At 46.8% G+C, this 18,438-nt stretch overlaps 1 protein-coding gene across 4 annotated transcripts in view; it reads left to right on the top strand.

Moving 5' to 3' along the window:
* Dnmbp (dynamin binding protein) overlaps positions 1-18,438 on the top strand; it is a 95,046-nt gene that overhangs the window by 56,323 nt on the left and 20,285 nt on the right. For 3 of the 4 annotated variants that reach the window (XM_034506936.2, XM_076921956.1, XM_034506919.2), the window contains 6 exons: positions 10,283-10,476; positions 11,054-11,153; positions 15,056-15,203; positions 15,784-15,801; positions 16,375-16,574; positions 17,670-17,800. In XM_034506936.2, the coding sequence (XP_034362827.1) occupies positions 10,283-10,476; positions 11,054-11,153; positions 15,056-15,203; positions 15,784-15,801; positions 16,375-16,574; positions 17,670-17,800 (791 nt within the window). Of the gene's footprint in view, positions 1-4,946; positions 5,064-10,282; positions 10,477-11,053; positions 11,154-15,055; positions 15,204-15,783; positions 15,802-16,374; positions 16,575-17,669; positions 17,801-18,438 lie in introns of those variants that run through there. The other variant, XM_034506927.2, reaches the window with a different exon arrangement.

Raw genomic sequence — 18,438 nt, 5'->3', positions numbered from 1 at the left:
CATGTGGAGGTCAGAGAACAACTTTGTGGAGTTGGCTCATACCTGCCACCTCTTAGCAGAGCCAAGGGTCCAAAGTCAGGTTTCAGGCTTGTAACACAAATGCTTTTACTCACAGGGCAGTTTCTAGCCCACAGCCTTCACTTTCCATCCCTCGCTCCCATGGGCTCCAGACCATGTGACAATGCAAGCCATCCTCCTGTTTCCTGGCTGTGGATGTGATGTGACTAAGAGGCTCTAAGCTCACACTGCCTGGATAGCCCCACCATGGGGTAGACTGTTAAAAAAGACACATTCATCTGTGAGACCAAATGGAATGGAATGGTGTGGGCTCACCAAGTGGGACAGAAGATAGCCAGAAGCCAGGTGTGACCCCTAGCAAAAAAATCAGCTAACAGTGGCAGGTGCCTGTAATGTCAGTACTTCTGAGACTAGAGCAGGAGGAATGCTGTGTTCCAGGCCAGTGCGGGCCACATAACAATATTTCTCATGAAAAGTTTTCTTTAGCTGTGCACAGGGCTACATGTCTGTAATCCCTGCTCTTGAAAGGTAAAGGCAAAAGGATCAGGAGTTAAAAGCCAGTCTTAGCAACTAGAAAGCTTGTGCCCAGCCTGGGCTACACGTGCCCAGCCTAGGCTATACAAGCAAACAAACAAACAAAAAACAACCAAATATTAAAAAGAAACAAAAAAGTTTTATTGGCTGACACAAAAAATTCTATTTGAAATTTTTAAAAAAGATTTTATTTGTATTTTTTTAACTATATGCTTATGTGTGTGGGTTTGTGCACGTGACCACAGTACCAACAGAGTCCAAAAAGATTATGTCTCGTCCCATGGAGCTGGAGTTATAAGGACCTGTGAGCTAGCAGAAGTGAGTGCTGGGATCTGAACTCAAGTCCTCGGAAGAGCAGTGTGCACCCCTTCTCTTAAGGGAGCTGCCTCTTCACCCTCTCAGGATCCTCTTATTAAGCAGTGATAATTCAAGCTAATTACTGTCTTTGACTTACTCTTTTACATCTACCTAAAAACCAAAAAGTAACTCAGCCTGAAGCCTCCAATGGCTTTGTTTATTCTGTGCATGTTCAGAAATGGTGTCTCAGTTGCCCATTGCATTCTTTGGTGCAATAAATTGCAGACTTGCAGACTAGCACTGGATTCTAGGTAGGACTGTGGGTAAGGGGCCAGGAGAACAAAGTGGAGAGGGGTTGGCTTCTAGCTAGTCCCAGAATCTGTCCCAGCAGGAATTTTCTCCCAGCTAAAGGCCTAAGCAGTCAGTCCCTGACAAACAAAGGTAGGGGCTTGGGGGAGGGGTTGATGCTGTTGGGATTTAGGGGCCTGGGATGAAATGGATTCAGCACTGAAGTTCAGCGATCTCTAAAGAGTTTCCCATGATCCCCGAGAAGACAGTGAGCCCAGTCTGACAGTCAGTCTCACAGAGAAAGGCAAACTGCCTCCAGACTGAAGTGAAGTGGGTGCTAGAGGAAAAGAATGGGGGCTGGGCTGGGGGCTGGGGCCAGGCGTGGGAATATAGAAAACCAGGATTTATGAGTCCTCCAGGCAGGTCTTTGGTGAGGAAGAGCAGATTCTGAGGCTGCTTCCTCTCGGGGCTTGCTGCACAGGCTGCATCTACACAGAAGCTAAGGAGGGCAAGCCTGGATGGCCACCCAAGATGGCTTCACTGCTGTCTTTCTCTTTTTAAGGTGTCAGTTCAGCAACGTTTTACTGCCTGTTTTTGTCATCAGTTTAAAGAGATTATTAGGTCAGGAGAGACATCTCAGGTTGTTAAGTGAAAAGAATTTGAGACAGATTTACAAAGTATTTGACTGTTAATGGTAAACTATGCTGGTATTACAGCAAAAATCCTTTCCGTGTGTGTGTGTGTGTGTGTGTGTGTGTGTGTGTGTGTGTGTGTGTGTGTGGAGAGAGAGAGAGAGATTAATGTTATACATACATCAAAAAGTCACAATGTCCACACCTTCCACACTTTTTCAAATATACACATTTCAAGCACCTCTCCTGGGAGCTGGAGGGATGGCTCAGTGATTAAGAGCACAAAGGACCCAGGTTTGGTTCCCAGCACCCATGTTGTATGGTTCACAGCCACCTGTAACTCCAGTTTCTGAGGCTCTGACATCCCCTCTGGTCTCTGTATACTTACGTGCACTTGGCAAACATGAAAAGCAACACACAGACACAAACAAATAAAAATCAAATTAAATAAAAATTTAATTCAAATTAAAAAGACAAACTTCCCTTTTAAACAAAACCACAGTTTATTTATTTATTTATTTATTTGTTTTTTGAGACAGGGTTTCTCTGTAGTCCTGGCTGTCCTGGAACTCACTCTGTAGACCAGGCTGGCCTCGAACTCAAAAATCTTCCTGCCTCTGCCTCCCAAGTGCTGGGATTAAAGGCGTGTGCCACCACTGCCCGGCTCACAGTTCTTGCATAAGCTGGTTTGTATACTGATTGTTTTTGACAACACACATTAAATATCATCGCATATTAGTACATAGGCACCTGTACATCTATATCTCCAGCCCCTTTTCTATCAAAGTAAAGTCTCATCTATTCCCAAGGTAGCTTCAGAATCACTGTGTAGCTGAGGATGACCCTGAACTTCTGATGCTCCACCCTCTGCCTACCCAGGGTTGGAATTTACACCTTTGCCCCACCACACCTGGGTTAGGAAGTGCTGGAGATCAATCTCAAGGCTTGCGCATGTTCAGCCAGCTCTCTACCGCCTGAGCCCCATTCCAGGCCTGCGGACAAATCTTAATGGCTGCACTAGTTAGTTTCTGTTATGTGGACACCCATCAGTTATTTACACAGGCTGCTTTGGACGAACATGTGGCTGGTTTTGTTCAGTTGCTTTCTAAGATTGCTTTTTTTTTTTTTAAAGCTTTATTTTGTATTTAGTAAAAAAAAAAAAAAAATAATGTGTATTGGTGTTTTACCTCTGTGCATACCTTGGCATCACATGTGTTCAGTGCCCACACAGGCTAGAAGGGGTCGCCAGAGGCCCTGGAACAGGAGTTAGAGAGGGTGCTGGGAACCCAGCCTGAGTCCTGTGCAAAAGCAGCAAGTGCTCTTAATGGCCTCCATCTCTGGTGACTGTCTCTGATCTCCCATGTATGTGCACTTGTCCAATTATTTCCACAATAAACCTCTAAAAGTGAACCCCTATGTTAGAAGGTCTGTTTGAACTGTCAGAACTGCTTAGTTCAGGAGTAGAGTTTGAGGTCCTTGGTTCAAGTTCTAGTACTTCTATAAATAAATAAGCAAAACGCCTTTTAAAAGTAAGAACTGGAGAAAATTTACTGTCTAAGTTTCTATTTGCTGGTCTTTTAATTTTTAAAATGAAAGGCCTCTCCCTTCCCCCTTTCTCCCACATAATTTCTGTCTTAATCTCTGGAATTTCAGTGAATATTCACTGTGTTTGATATCAGATTTTATCTGATGGGTTTACTGTTTGCTTTTTACTTAGGTCTAATAGACAGACATTTGCATACGGCCTTCGTTCCGAATGCATCACTATGTAGTTGTGATGGCTGACAGAGGCTGTGAGGACTGTGTAGAATTTGACTTTAAAACTGGAAGTGGGGCAAGCCTTTAATCCCAGCACTTGGGAGGCAGAGGCAGTCCTGGTCTACAGAGTGAGTTCCAGGACAGCCAGGGCTACAAAGAGAAACCTTAACTCGAAAAAGCCAAACCAAACCAAACCAAACAAACAAACAAAAAAAAACTACCCTCCTTCATCCTTAGCCATCAGATGCTACCAAAACCCAAAAGTGCTGCCTAGGTCCTATTGTTAGGAAAAGCAGCCTCAGTAGAACCAAGGCAGCTGGCCCATGGGAGCCTTCCCTGTTAGAGGAGGCAAGCAGTGTTTGCCATGTATCCTAAGAGTCATATAAATATCTGTTTAAATGAATTTTAAAAACTCGAAGGTGCTCCTTCAAGGGTGGAGGGAAGTAATGGCTTACCCTGCATCCTGGGGAGGCGGGTACTTGTCAGTTCTGGGAGAGGCCACTACCAAAGGCAGTCTCTTGGTTGCCTAGAGTTTCACCCTACAGTGAAACTGACATCTTGGATCTTGGGATGTCACTTTGTTTGTTTGTTTTTGTTTGCTTTGTTTTTCCCCTAACAATTTATTATGCTCTTTTGTAACACCAAAAAAAAAAAAAAAAAAAAAAAATCCCTACTGGGAGCTGGCGGTGTAAGTGGAGTGCTTAGCCTGTGCACCAGGCCCTGGGTTCCATCCCCAGCACTCAGCAATATTTCAAAAGTACCCTGGATTCAGATCTCCTTTGCTCTCATCTTCCCTGAGGCAGACTCGGTGATGAAATTGGTGTGTTCCTCTTCCAGAACTTTCTCTGAATACTTACTTTTTATTGGCGTGTATTTAGAAATATATGGCAATGTTTCTAAGTTTTTCTTTTACCACCCCCCCCCCCGAACTTTTCTTCATTTAATCACAGAATGACACACTGAAGGTTTCTTCTTCTAGATTCCTTTAAAGTGTAAATGTTTGTAGTTTGTGAAGGGGCTTCAGGTGCCACTTATCCTAGTTCTGGATTCTGGCTGCCCTGATACCTGTGGGCCTGAAACCTCTCTGCCTCCTTAGAGTTGCACCTACAGCAGAGCTGGGGCCCCTTGCCAAGACCAGGGCAGAGTGAAGATAGGGGCAGACAGTGCTGCCTAGGTGTCTATCACTCCAGGGAAAGGACAGCCTCCCCAAATAAAGTTTAGCAGATGGCTGAAAAGTCAAGGGCTAATAGTTTCTGGAATTTCCAGGGCTTTAGGACTAAGCGAAAGTGACCAGGGTTGCGCGCAGGCGCGGGTGCTTGGTCCAGCGGGGATAGAGTCCGGCTCCATCCTTTACCACCAGCCCTGCGGCCGTGCCTGCGTGCCTGGGGCGATTCAGAGGGAAATTCGGGAAGCCGGGGGGATGGGCCAACCCTGTTTGGTGGGCTCTGGTGGGGCCAAGGCGCTTTCTGGGTGCTGGGAAGTTTTATCTCCTCTGTTGATCCTTGCACGTCGGCGTACGGAGCCTCCTGGCTGCAGGTATGGTGGGGACCCCGGTGCAGAGAGCATAGCGTGGAGCTGGGGGGTGAGGGCGGGCGCTCCGGGCTTCCCCTCCCGCGCACAGCCGACCTCTCTCTTGGCTAGGGAACAGGCCCTGGTTTTGCATCTGACTTTGTCAGTGGGATGCAGCTATGGGTCCACCCGCTGGTGGAAATGAATCTGGGGATAGCGCGCTGACCAGGGGAGAACTGGCTTTTGTTGGGGGGAGTGGCGGGAAGAATAGCAACTACCCCCAAACCCTGCAAATACTTTGTTTGCCTTGCTTTAAATCACTAAATTCGTGCAGTCAGCTGCAGCCCCTGAACACCTGTAAGAAGACAGTGCCCGGCTGGTCCGCACAGTTATTTTTTGGTAGACTGATACGGAGCCTCACTTCTCTCGGTGTGCTCGCTCATCTTCTGATTTTGTTCCTATAGAAAGCTAGGGTTTTTGAACCAATACCCAGAGCATTTTTCTACTTTATGTACCCCACCCTCGTCTGGTGCTGACAGCAGTATCTCACCCACCGTGGGAAAAGGACTACCTTTTGTTGAGTTATCGTTTTTTAATTTCCCCCAAGGACTCAGCAAAACAGGTGTTCTCGTTTTACAGACGAGGAATTTGCCCAGGGGTGAACTTCTGTAGGGCTCCCAGGGTAAGAGTCAGAGCCTGTCACCACTGCAGCTTAGTTGAAAGTGAAGCCTTTCTCCCTCTCTCTCTCTCTCTCTCTCTCTCTCTCTCTCTCTCTCTCTCTCTCTCTCTCTCTCTCTCTCCTCCCCCTCCCCCTCTCCCTCTCCCTCCCCCTCCCTCTCCCTCCCCCTCCCTCTCCCTCCCTTTCTCTCTGTCTCTCTCTCTCTCTCTCTCTCTCTCTCTCTCTCTCTCTCTCTCTTTTTTTTTTTTTTTTGTTTTTTGTTTTTTGTTTTTTGAGACAGGGTTTCTCTCTGTAGCCCTGGCTGTCCTGGAACTCACTCTGTAGACCAGGCTGTCCTCTAACTCAGAAATCCGCCTGCCTCTGCCTCCCAAGTGCTGAAATCAAAGGGGTGCACCACCATCGCCCAGCCAGCCTTTTCTCATTTGGTCTTTCGAATACTGAAATTTTCGTTCATTTTGTGGTGTTGATCCGTGTCCAGCCTCCAGCATCCTAGGCTAGAGCTCTACCCAACCTCCCAACCCTAATGGTATATCGGACTTTTTCATAGCAGGTGTGTGGGTTACACGGATAACAGTTTTACATTTGGAGAGATTTCAAAGCAGATATTTTTGTCCGGAGAGTGGTTATCAGCGGAGTGGGAAGGTCTCTGTGGATTTGTTAAAAATCAGATTCGTGGGTCCCATTCAAATTTGCTGAGTCAGATTCTTGGGAGGGGTACCAAGGAAACTGTAGTTTTGCAGACAGTATTCTTTTTATCTTATTAAATAACGGGGTTTGGGTTTTTTTGTTTTTGTTTTGTTTGTCTTGAGTAGCCAAGAGCCTGTCTGGGGGGGAAAAAAGCATTCTGGAAGTTTGGAGAAAAATATGTCATCACCATTAAAGAAGTTTGAATTAAAAATGGCTAGGATACAGTTTTCTCATTTTTAATATAAATAAAATGTGAGTTTCCTAGCATGGCTGTCAGCTTGCTCCCAGTCACAGCCATTAATAGATCTTTGATTCCCAGTAGAGAAAGTTTCCAGGGGAGGGTTAAAGACTTGAAGAAGAAATGCCCCTCCCGGCAGCCCCGGATTAAGTGCACAGCGTTTGGACTTCATCTGTTTAGGATATTCCTAGAGCTGGTGTTTCCACAGAACCTTAGACAAGCCAGTCAGCCTCTCCAGTCTTAGGTTTTAATGTGTGATGTAGGAGTGATAACTATCACAATCCTTAAAGCTTTGGCTATGAAGTAACTTCAGGGATATAGTTTGTAAGTTAGGTCCCATGTGCTTGGAATTAGTAAATGTTCTCTTTGGAGTTTTATAGTCTTGTGTTAGTGAGTTTCTCTTGTCAGTTTGCCACTGACAAGATCTAAGCTACTTGGGAATAAGAACCTGTCACTTTAAATCCGAGTGGTATTGGGCCTATTCCTTTAAAAAGGATCTCTGTGCGTTGGAGGCCAGCCTGGTATACAAGTTGAGTTCCAGCACAACTGGGGCTACACAGAAAAACCCTGTCTCTCAAAAACAACAACAAAAAAACCAAACTAACCAACCAAAACAAAACCAAAATCCTAGACAAGTACCATAAAGGCTGGCCACAAAGAGTACTTAAAACAAACAATTTCATTTAAAGGATTTTCTTACATGGTCAGGGATAAGAAAGCATCGGTCTAACCTGTGCCAGGCCCTGGGCTCCATTCCCAGCACAGCAAAAAGCAAGCTGTGTGTGTGGTACTGTGGACTTCTGAAGATCCCTTAGCACCGTGATGAATGAGAAGGATGTTTGAACTGTTGCCACTCATTGTGCCATAAGGTTCAAGAAAGTTATTAGCTGTTGCTTTTTTAATGTATTGAATAATACAATTTATAGAAAGATGATTGTCGTGGTAACAGGAACTCCCTGTGCACTCCTTGGTTGGTTGGCTGGTTTTTCTAGATAGGATTTTTCTGTGTAGCTCTGTCCTACAATGGAACTCACTCTGTAGAGTGGACTCGAACTCAAGAGATCCACCTGCTTCTGCCTCCCTAGTGCTGGGATTAAAGGCCTGTGCCACCACTGTCTGGCTTCCCTATGCACTGCTAAGTTTATTTATATTATTATTATTATTATTTTGGTTTTTTTTCGAGACAGGGTTTCTCTGTGTAGCCCTGGCTGTCCTGGAACTCACTCTGTAGACCAGGCTGGCCTCAAACTCAGAAATCCGCCTGCCTCTGCCTCCCAAGTGCTGAGATCAAAGGCGTGCACCACCACCGCCCGGCAAGTTTAATATTTTTATTCTTTCTCTTTTTTTCTGAGAGTTTCTTGCATACGTTATGTGTCTGGTAGGGATAAAACTCAGGGCCTGGCACCAACAAACTCTCAGCATAGTAAGTATGGGTGTATGACAGCGTAAAAGATCCAGTGCTGCAGAGGATTTTACATTGATGTTGTTAGTCCCTTATCTAATCTACAGCTGCCAGACGCTGGGTTTGGAATTTTTCTTCTTCAAATCACAACCCAGCATAGAATGGCCAGTTTTGTTTGAACACTATCCTCAGAATTCTTTTTTCCATGACAATGGCTTTTTTGGAGGATATATCTTCTCAATTTGAGTTTGATGTTTCCTCAAGACTCATTTCAAAACCAACATTTGTGACGAGCATGCTGCAAAAGGGGTGTATGATGTTTCCAGGCATGTTTGGAAGTTATATATTTGCCCCTTCTTGGTGACCCTGATTTTGATTACTGGGTCAAGGTGTCCTTTCTCTGCTGTGGAGTCACGGGTTTTTTGTTCGTTTTCATTTTTTAAATTAACAAGTAATATATAATAATTAATTTAAAACTATGCCAATATCCTGATCATCTCAATCCCACCATTATCACCAGCATCATCTACTGATGATTTGGGAGTTTTTGTTTGTTTTGGGCCTGGAATTCTCTGTGTAAACCAGGCTGGGTCAGAGGCATGCATACCACACCTGTCCTCTACTGATAATTTACTGATGGCTTAAAAATATGCTTTTTTTTTTTTTAATCTGTCAGTTTTTTGGTTCTTGCAATTTGACTTCCACCCATAGAGAGACTTCTTTCCCATCATGTGTGCTGGGGTGTGGGCTGCTGGCTCCTGTTTGATTCATTGGATTAGAATGTATTGGAGCTGACTTAATTTTGATACTGAAGTTGTCCTGGTTGGGCAGGCTAGCCTTCCCTGACCGCCTTGTCTTTGTTAGGATCTTCCCCTCCCCCTCTGCCAGGTCCTCCTTGCTTTGCAATGCAAGATGTCTCTTGCCCCGCATTTGTAAACACTAACATTCCTAACTCTTAAGGATTAGGGGCTGCAGGAAAGATTTTTGGAGAATCCAGTCTGCTGAAAGGCCAGCCATGCGAACTGTTTCTGTTTGCTTTGAATTGTGCCCAGACAGCATACTGTATTGACTTGGGAAATTTGTCATTTTTAAATTGGTCTTAGAATGTAAAGGAAACTCGCAGAGATCACTTCACGGTCATCTTCTGCATGTTTTTATTTCAATTTCTTAAATGAGCAGACACTTCCACATTTCTTCATGCATCTCCTCGTTTGCATCCAAGGATCATTTCTCTTCTTCAGAAGAGGTCCCACTATGGCTAGCCCTGGAAGGACTGGAACTCGCTCTGTAGACTAGGCTGTCTATCAAAGCTCCCAGAGACTCCTTCCCAACCCCCACCCTGATTTTGTCTTTAGAGTGTTGGGATTAATGCCCTGTGCCACCACACCTGGCAGGATTTTCAAAAATGAAATTTGATTAAAGAACTTAATGTCTGTAGTGTGTTATATCTGTCTTTTAGGGCCATGTGAGTTAACCATCTTCATACTGTTTGGCTAGGGAGACAAATACTCTCCCTGCCTAATGGTGTGAATCCCAATAACACCACACATCTCAAGTAGACAATCCTTTTCTCTTCCCAAGTTGGCACTGTTATGTGTTCCTCATAATATTCTTTTTTATTACTGTTTTTTGCCTGCAATTTTCTCATAGTGTTTAAAACATCGCATCACATTTATTTATGTTCTTTGTGTGTGCATGTGTGTGGGATGCATGTGCCACAGTAGCAAGCATGTAGAGTTCTGAAGGCAAGGTGAGGGAGTCCGTTCTCACCCTTCTACCCTGTGGGTCCCAGGGATAAACTCTAGTCCTCAGGCTTGGCAGCAAGTGGGTTTACCAGGCGAGCCATCTCACCGCCCCAAATTAATATTCTTAATGTGCTGTATCAATGTCCTCATTTCCCAGCAGAGATATAGAGCAGGTTTTATATCTGATTAAATAAAATTAGTTCTTGATAGGGCTGGCATTCCTTTCGACTTCACAAAGAGCTGGCCGACAGCATTTTCCTCTTCTGGTGATCAAGCTTCTTTTGGGAACAAGATGAAAAGGACCCTGCATACTTGGGAGGATATTCCTGCAGAGACGGTTTGCTAAGCTCCCTGCCAGTGTTTACAGTGTTTGATCAGATCTCCTGGCCATCCTCAGTGGGGAAAGCCCTGCCCTCCTAGAACACTGCTTCCTGGTTCAAAGTGCTGGAGAGCCCTCTTCCACACAGCTGCTGACTGCCCTCCTTTCTCTTCCAGACATGACGCTCCTCTCTTCCCAGTCTTCGTCCCTGGCGGCCCCCTCTGGGAATGTGTCCACCGAAACGCCAGAGCAGAGGATGCTGGAGAAGAGAGCCAAGGTGGTGGCTGAGCTTTTGCAGACGGAGAAAGACTACATCCGGGATCTGGAGATGTGCATTGAGAGGGTCATGGTGCCCCTGCAGCAGGCACAGGTGGGAGACGGGAGGCAGCTTGACCAACCACCAGCGTGGTCCTTTATTCCTGAAGTGTTGGGGTTGGAGTAAGGCTGTCTTCTACTGCAGTACCATAATTGCAGATTGAGCAGCTCAGTGGTGAAGGAATAAAGCACCAACAGAAAGGAGGACCGACCTGCCTTGGCACACAGCTTCAGGTTTCGCCTGTGGTTGGTTGGTACTGTTGCTTTTGAGCCTGTGGCAAGACAGCGAATCAGAGCAGGGATAGTGCAGCAGAACAAAGCTGCCCCATCCTGGCATCCAGGAACCCCGGGTGAGAAGGGGCGGGGCCTCAGCTAGCACCCCAGTGATGTGCTTTCCTCCAGGTAGTCCCCACCTGATGAAAGACCCACCACCCTTGAACCCTAAGGGGACACTCTGGAGCCAGACCACAACTTAGGGGCAAAGGATGACACCAAAGATGGTTCTGGATGCTTTTGTTCTAGAAACGAGGCAGAAGTTAGACAGATGGATGACCTTGGAGAAAAGTTCCTCATGTGAGTGATGTCATTAACTTCATCTCCGTGCATCTTGACGCTTTGTTCCTCTTGTTCAGGTACCAAACATGGATTTTGAAGGGCTTTTTGGAAATATGCAAACAGTGATTAAAGTCTCAAAGCAGCTGTTGGCTGCCTTGGAAGTCACCGACGCTGTAGGTATGAGCTGATGCAAGTGTTTGGTCCCAGGTGTGGTGGGAGAGGGGCCCCTTCTGAGGCCGGGTGGTGTAATAGGGACATGACAATTTACCTGGTACAGAGGTTGTGACCTCCCTGTTTTCTTTTACTCAGTCAGCTTTGACGTGATGTCATACAGTATGATGAGTTCAGACTGGAGGGTTATGAAATCAACTTAGTGGGTCACAGTCACTATTTTTCAATAAAATACATAGAAAATATCAGAATACACTATAGTAATAGCTACTTTTAAAAAAAGAAACTTATATTTCAAATCTGTGTATATGTCTCCCAGGTAGTGATTTACAGTGTATTATTGCTGACATGTTGCACACACCTGTACACATAGGTGGTAGCGGCAGGAAGATCAGACGTTCTTAAGCTACATAGCAAGTTTGAAGCCAGTCTGAACTACATGAGACCCTGTCTCAAAAGTTTAAATCTTTTTGTGGATAATTTATATAAAATATTCAAAGAACATTCATATCATTCTTATAACCTAGGCGGCTTATCCATTTCCTCTTGCCCTGTGTATATTAGTGGATACTTAGCAACCCTAAGCAGTAAACATACATTTCACAGGCCCTGTGGGTAGGGACTAGAAGTGAGTAAGATGAATGGCCTTACCTTAGTATCCTCTTGGGGCTGGAGCTGGACTGTTGGCCTGCCCTGCTGTCTTCTGGGTCTCGGGCTCCATTCCTTGTCATGGGAGACTCTCTGTGGACTCTTCTCCAAATGGATGGGTCCAGAGTCACCACAAGGATCCAACCATGGGAGAGCACCTGGGATGGCCTGATCGCAGAAGTGGCCCTCCATCTCTTCTGCCATATTCTGTCAGGATGTCATGATAGGGGACATACTGTAATATTGCTATTTTAGTGGGAACAGACAAACCTTCACAGTTGCAGCTGTCCATTCAACTCAACAACATCTAGCAAAGGGGACCCTGTGCCATTTTAGCTGGTCACAGGGTGCACACCTGCAGTCCTAGCACTTGGAGGCAGAGGACTGAAGCCCGCTTCTGGCTAGCCTAGTCTACATAGAGAGTTTCAGGCTAGCCAGGACTACATATCAAGGCCCTATCTCAAACAGATAAAAGAAAGTCTTTTAAATTTGCAAACCTTTTCCAGAACTCCATCTGGTTTCTTTTTGTTGTTGCCTGGTGGGAGTTGCTATGCCTGTGTCTAAACTGACTGCTAGAAAGAGTGTCAGGAGCTTGTCAAAGCAGCGTCGGGGCCTTCCTCAAGGCACGGGGAAAAGCCGTGGGCTGAAGCCAGTGCATGGCAGCCTGCCTGGATCTCAGAGATTCCCACCAACCCCTCCCACCCCAACCCCACCCCCACCCCAGGGAACCTTAGGTGGTCTAGCCGACAAAGGGGAGGAAGTTTGCCCATAATAATAATAAGTTGGCTCATAATTCACAGGCCTGCCGTTCAGACCCAGGTTCGTATGGTTAAACTCAGTCACATAGAGGACAATATATGCTGGTTTAGTACTGTGGTTATTATTGTTAAGCAATTAGAAAGCAAAGCCTGGGACCTGCATGTCGGAGTCATGTGACCCAGCTTGGACTCAGTAATAAGGCAGGAAGGAAGGCTGGTGTGTAAGATCATGTAGTGTGTTTGCAGTACCTGCAGATGACGGTCTGTTGGCATTAGGAAAGAAGCGAGAGATTTAGCTGATGTCTAAAGGGGATTAACCGCTCATTTTCTTCCACTATGGGTTATGTTTGGGCCCTCGGCTGGCCCTGCGTAACAGGCCTCACTAGAGTGAGTTCTCTCTGCTCCCACTTGTCAGATTCAGCTTAGGTTCCAGTTGGTGTTTGGGACTTGAGGGGCTGCACCCTTAGAAGATGGGTAGTGGGAACATGGGGTGATGTGGGCAGACACAGTCAGGGCTCAGATAACGGCCTGGTCAAGAGGGTCCCCATACAGTATCGTCTCAGACTGTAGAGAGCTTTCCCACTTCCTGGCTGCGTTCTGGTGAGGGCAGTGAGCGTTCCTTTCATGAACTAGAGAGTTTAGGTTCTTCCAAGGGGAGCTTTGCTTTAAGGTTTGTGAGGGTTGCTTCTGGCTGAGGTTTTTTTGTCTCCTAGAACTTTCCAGGTGAGGGTGTCATACTGTTAGTGACAGGTGTTGGCCCTACAAGGTGTTTGAGTAGATGCCTCAGCTACTGTTAGGTCCAAGAGCTACATCAGCCAAGTGAGGACTTAGAGTAGCCCAGCCCCCACCTGCACTACAGCGCCTGTGTTTGTAGTTCTTCCTTTCAATCTGATGTGTCAAACAAGAAGTTAGATGGTGGGCTCAGATATGCTGCAGGCATCGGAGTATGGCCTTAGGAACAGAAAGGCTCAGATGCAGGCAGGAGGAGTTGCCTTAGGAAGAGGGGCAGAGATGGCAGCGGTGATGTAGAAGGGGGCCAGGAACATGAGAACATCTCAGCTCCAGCAGCAGACAGCCTCAAGGCCAAGTCCTCAGTGGGTCATAAGTGGACAAGAGATTGAGCGTCCCATGAGGGAAGGGTCCGAGAGGCTAAGAAAGGTCAATTAAAGCATTGTGAAGCCATTAGCAAATTACACAGAGAGAAGGAGTGAAGGAAAGAATACTTCTAATAAGGCAGAGAGCTGAGGCGGCTGCTTTTACTTGTGGACTGGAGAGATGGCACCACAGTTAAAAATACCCACTCTTTAGCTCCTAGCATTCACGCTAATAGGTGGTTTACAACTGCTTGTAACTCCAGCTCCAGGGGATCTGATGCCTTCTTCTGTCCTCTGTGAAAACCAGAAGATACACACACTCATAAGTAAAATTAATAAACCATCGTGTAGAAACTTACCTAAGGGTCAGAGCTATGCCTGACTGGCTGTAGACCAGTTAGCCTATGAATAGATTGCTTATAGTCTCTGAATCCGGATAGAAAAGAAAGATCACATATTCGCTTCCTCATTCACTTATTTTTACTGATTTCTAGCTGAAATTTAACATTCACTTTAAGTTTGACTGTAGGGAAAACAGTAACCTGAGGTTTTGTCACTGACACATCCGTTCATGTCACATTAGACTGTGTCATTTATCTTTAGTTTCATTTCCACTCAGTGAGACATAAATGCTCTTTCTAGTTGGTTACCTCTGTCACAGAGTGAACGTGTGGGGATGGCGAAGTCATTTCTGCATCCTGTTACCTACAACAAAGCACACACAGGAAGCCACTCGAGGGGCCGGTTGGAGTGGTAGCTCGGGCAGACAGCACTTGCTTCTGTAGAGAGGCCCTGGGTTTGATTCCTTGCATCCACATGGTGCCTCACAACCATCTGTAACTCCAGATCCAGGGGGATCTGATGTCCTCTTCAGACATCTGTGAACACCAGGCACACACATGGTGCACATACATTTGAAAAAAATTTTTTTTTCAAATCTCAAAATAAGAAAAGCACCATCATATTACAGATTAAAGTAGTATAGTAGATCATTGTACCCTTGTGTTACCACAGAGTTAGAAACCACTGCTGTGGAGGGATTTCTTCATCCTGTGTTCATGTTCCTGGAGAGTAGAGAACAAGAGGGTCATGTGGCCTGGTCACATGACAACTTGGAGCGTGTTTGCAGATGCTATTCTCTGCCTTCATAAAGAGGGCTGGAAGCTGTATCAAGGCAGAGTTTGTAAATACATGTTCTGAAAAGTAAATGCCTGGGTGACAGTCCTCTCACTCATGGCTTGAATAATTTATAAGTTAAGCTATCACAGGGGTATTTATTAATTTGATGGATTGTCTTATTGTTTCTTGTAGCAGGTGAACGTAAATGACTAACATTTGTTGACATACTTTGTATTTAGGATACCGAGAGTAGTCCTGACATTAGTGTATGTTTGTGTGTGCTCCAAAGGACCCGTGTTTCTTGATCACCGGGATGAACTTGAGGGAACGTACAGGGTTTACTGCCAGAACCATGATGAAGCCATTTCCCTGCTAGAGATCTACGAGAAGGATGAGAAGATCCAGAAGCACCTTCAGGACTACTTGGCAGATCTCAAGTAGGAGATTCGATGGTCTCCCCCTGCGTGGCTCCCACAGATGTCCCCCGTGTTTATATCTTCTTGTGATATCTGCCTGCCAACATCACTTTACACATGGGGGATTCATTATTACGTGTCCTGTGCTGTAGCTTGCTAGTTCCATTCTGTAATGGAAATCTTAGGTGACTTCCTGATTGTGTCCCTTGTAGAGTAGGCCAGGGATAGTGACACATACCTCTAGTTTCAGCACCAGGAGGCTGAGGCAGGACTGCAGTGAGTTCAAGTCCAACATGACCTACACAATGAGTTTCAGGCCAGCCCATGGTATATAGTGAGACCTTGTCAGGAGGAAGGAAGGAAGGGAGGGAGGGAGGGAGGGAGGGAGGGAGGGAGGGTGGTTATTTGTCTCAAACTGAGTCAGCTTTTTAGGCACAAAGCAGCCAGAAAGATGGTGGCTCACTGTCTAACTGGTGTTCATGGTCTTCCTCTGTCCCATGTGGCTTTTGTCTGTGGAGTAGGCTTCTTGTGATAATAGTGAGAAGACGGACGCTGTCTCTAATGCATTCTCTCTTTTTCCCCTCACGCTCCCACCCTGCAGGAGCCTGTACCACGAATGGTAAGTCCCCTCCGCCCAGGGCCGGGTGCACACACCATTTACTTAGTGAATTTCTTCCAGCCCTTTCATTTCTTTACAGACAGGAATCTAGGAATACCTTACCATTTTCTTCATAGCACTTACCAATATCAAACACCACTTGTCTATTAATTTGCTTACTGCTTGTTTTCTTCCCACCACAAGGGTATCTTGTGGTCGCTGTTGAGCACCTATGATAGTGCTTAATAATTATCAGGTGCCCAGTAAATACAGCCACACACCATGGCGCAGCTCCTCAGTCAGTGGTTAGCCACCTGTGTGACGGTGGCTCCCGAAGCTCATACCCCTGGGGGCACCGTGGCTGCCACACTGTGTGTAATACATTCTGTAGGATCAGTACAGCATAGTCACCTAACACGGAGTGTCTCAGGGCACAGCCGTTACTGTGCGGCACAGGACTATATTCACAGAATGAATGCAACCTAGACGCAGAGTCAAAGACCAAGCTGTCTTTAGGTTAGGGATAGCAGTTGATGCCTAGAGACACCTTGGTGTTGGCTGCTGACTGGAGTCCTTGTCTGCCTGCTTATTCAGGGGCTGCACCAATTACATCAACCTGGGCTCCTTCCTCATCAAGCCCGTACAGAGAGTAATGCGTTACCCGCTGCTGCTGATGGAGTTGCTGAATTCCACCCCAGAATCCCACCCGGATAAAGTGCCTTTAACCAGCGCGGTCCTCGCCGTCAAGGAAATCAATGTTAACATTAATGAATATAAGCGTCGGAAGGATCTAGGTAAGAAAGGCGCAATTACTGTATGCTTGTCTCTAAGAATTACTTCCCAAAAGCTAGACCAGGTAGGGCCTGGTGTGATAGGGCCCGGAGGAGAAAGGATGATGGACTTTGAGAGAGACAGGGCAGTGAGGACAAGTGTCACTCTGGGCAGTCGGACACAAGGCAGGGCTTGACTGAGCAGCAAGCAGTAGGACAGTGGGACAGAACATGTCTCTGCGGGAGGTGTGTAGGTGGACTGGACCATGATGACGGCAGGTTCTTCCCCTTGTCACCGCCTATGCCCTTCCCCCGCCCTCCAGCCCTGGGCAGTCAGCTAACAGACGCCCACTCGTTCCCCATAGAATGAGCTGATCGCTTTGTTGTCTTCTGTGCCATCTCTAGTGCATGACCGCTGGACAGGCACAGCATGGAGAGTGCAGTGAGTCAGATCCTGTAGAGCGGCCACTTGGCCTTCTCCCTGCCCTGACCTCTGACATCACCGCAGGAATAAGTGGTGGTGACTTGGAGCTCTCTGCCACGGGGGCCCTTGGTTTAGGTTCGGCCTCCTGACGTAACGTCCTCTTCCACAGTGGCAGGGCGTTCTTTCTGCTCCATGCCACCATTCCCATCGACTGCAGTCTCCAGAGTTTTCTGCGAATGTGCCTGCAGTATGGCACTGGTTGTACTGTGTGAGGTCGCTCTACATCAGCATCTCGCTGTATAAGCAGCCATCATATACGAGCCTTGGGTGGCTCAAAGAGGTGAAGTGGCTTCTATAAAGCTGAGCCTTGGTTAGTGACAGACCTGAGCATTGGACTCAGATGTCCCCCGGCCCCAGCCTTCTGTTCTTCTCTGCTGCCTTTCCTCCTATCCACAGGCCCTTCCCAGGCCGCCAGTCTCTCTCTGCCAAGGAAGCCATGCCTCTGTTCAGACTGGTTCTTCAGACTAATACTTTGTCAGTTATGAGTTACTGGTGATGGGCACTCGTTGCTGTCTGGGTTAATTTTACTTTATGTTCAGTTTTAGAGAAACCTCTGTGTTTCTGGGTTGTTAGGTTCATTGAATTCAGGCTTGGGGAGGGGCTCTCTTGACCAATGGCCTTGGCTTGCATCCTAGTGCTTAAGTACCGCAAGGGGGATGAAGATAGCCTCATGGAGAAGATCTCCAAGCTGAATATCCACTCCATCATCAAGAAGTCCAGCCGGGTCAGCAGTCACCTGAAACACCTCACTGGCTTCGCTCCACAGGTGAGCCCCTCGCTTGCTTGCAGTCCCGCCTGCCTCTGATGCTCTGCAGGGCCCGAGGGCAGTTGTTAGCATGGGTTGGCATGGGGACCCTTCTTGGTGCCTCCTCTGGTTTTGCCAGTTAGTGGAGACAGGGCCCTGCAGCTACCAAGCTGCTTATCATCTGCACAGAAGCAAATTAGGAGGCCAGCTGGGCCAGCATACAAGAGCTACTGTGGCCTTCGCACCTCTAAGACGCTTATAATCTATTTGGGGAACTTGATCCACAATGCAGACATATTAAGCTAGAAGGGATTTAAAAGATCGTCTAAATGGATGCCTTATGCTACAAAGAGGAAACCCATGAAAGTAGGAGACCGAGCAATTGGAACTGCAGCTTGGCAGTCGCAGACCTGGAAGTCTCCACCCTTCATCCCGTGTGCCGAATACAGAGGGTAACAGCTCGGAGGGTACACGGCAGAAGGGACTCACTTGCCGCCACTCACACTTTGTTTCTGAACGCTGTTGCACTTAAACAGTTCAGTGGAAACGTGCCTCTGAACCTGAGTTCATCTGACCCTTTGTGGAGGGAGCGGGCAGGGGCTGCCAGGCTGGAGGAATGCAAGAGAAGGGCCTGGTGGACAGACATGGCAGTACCAGGG

Source organism: Arvicanthis niloticus, chromosome 1 (assembly GCF_011762505.2).
Source record: "Arvicanthis niloticus isolate mArvNil1 chromosome 1, mArvNil1.pat.X, whole genome shotgun sequence".
Lineage (NCBI taxonomy): Eukaryota > Metazoa > Chordata > Mammalia > Rodentia > Muridae > Arvicanthis > Arvicanthis niloticus.
Note: the sequence above shows the minus strand (reverse complement) of the source record. Positions and strands in the feature narration are given on the sequence as shown.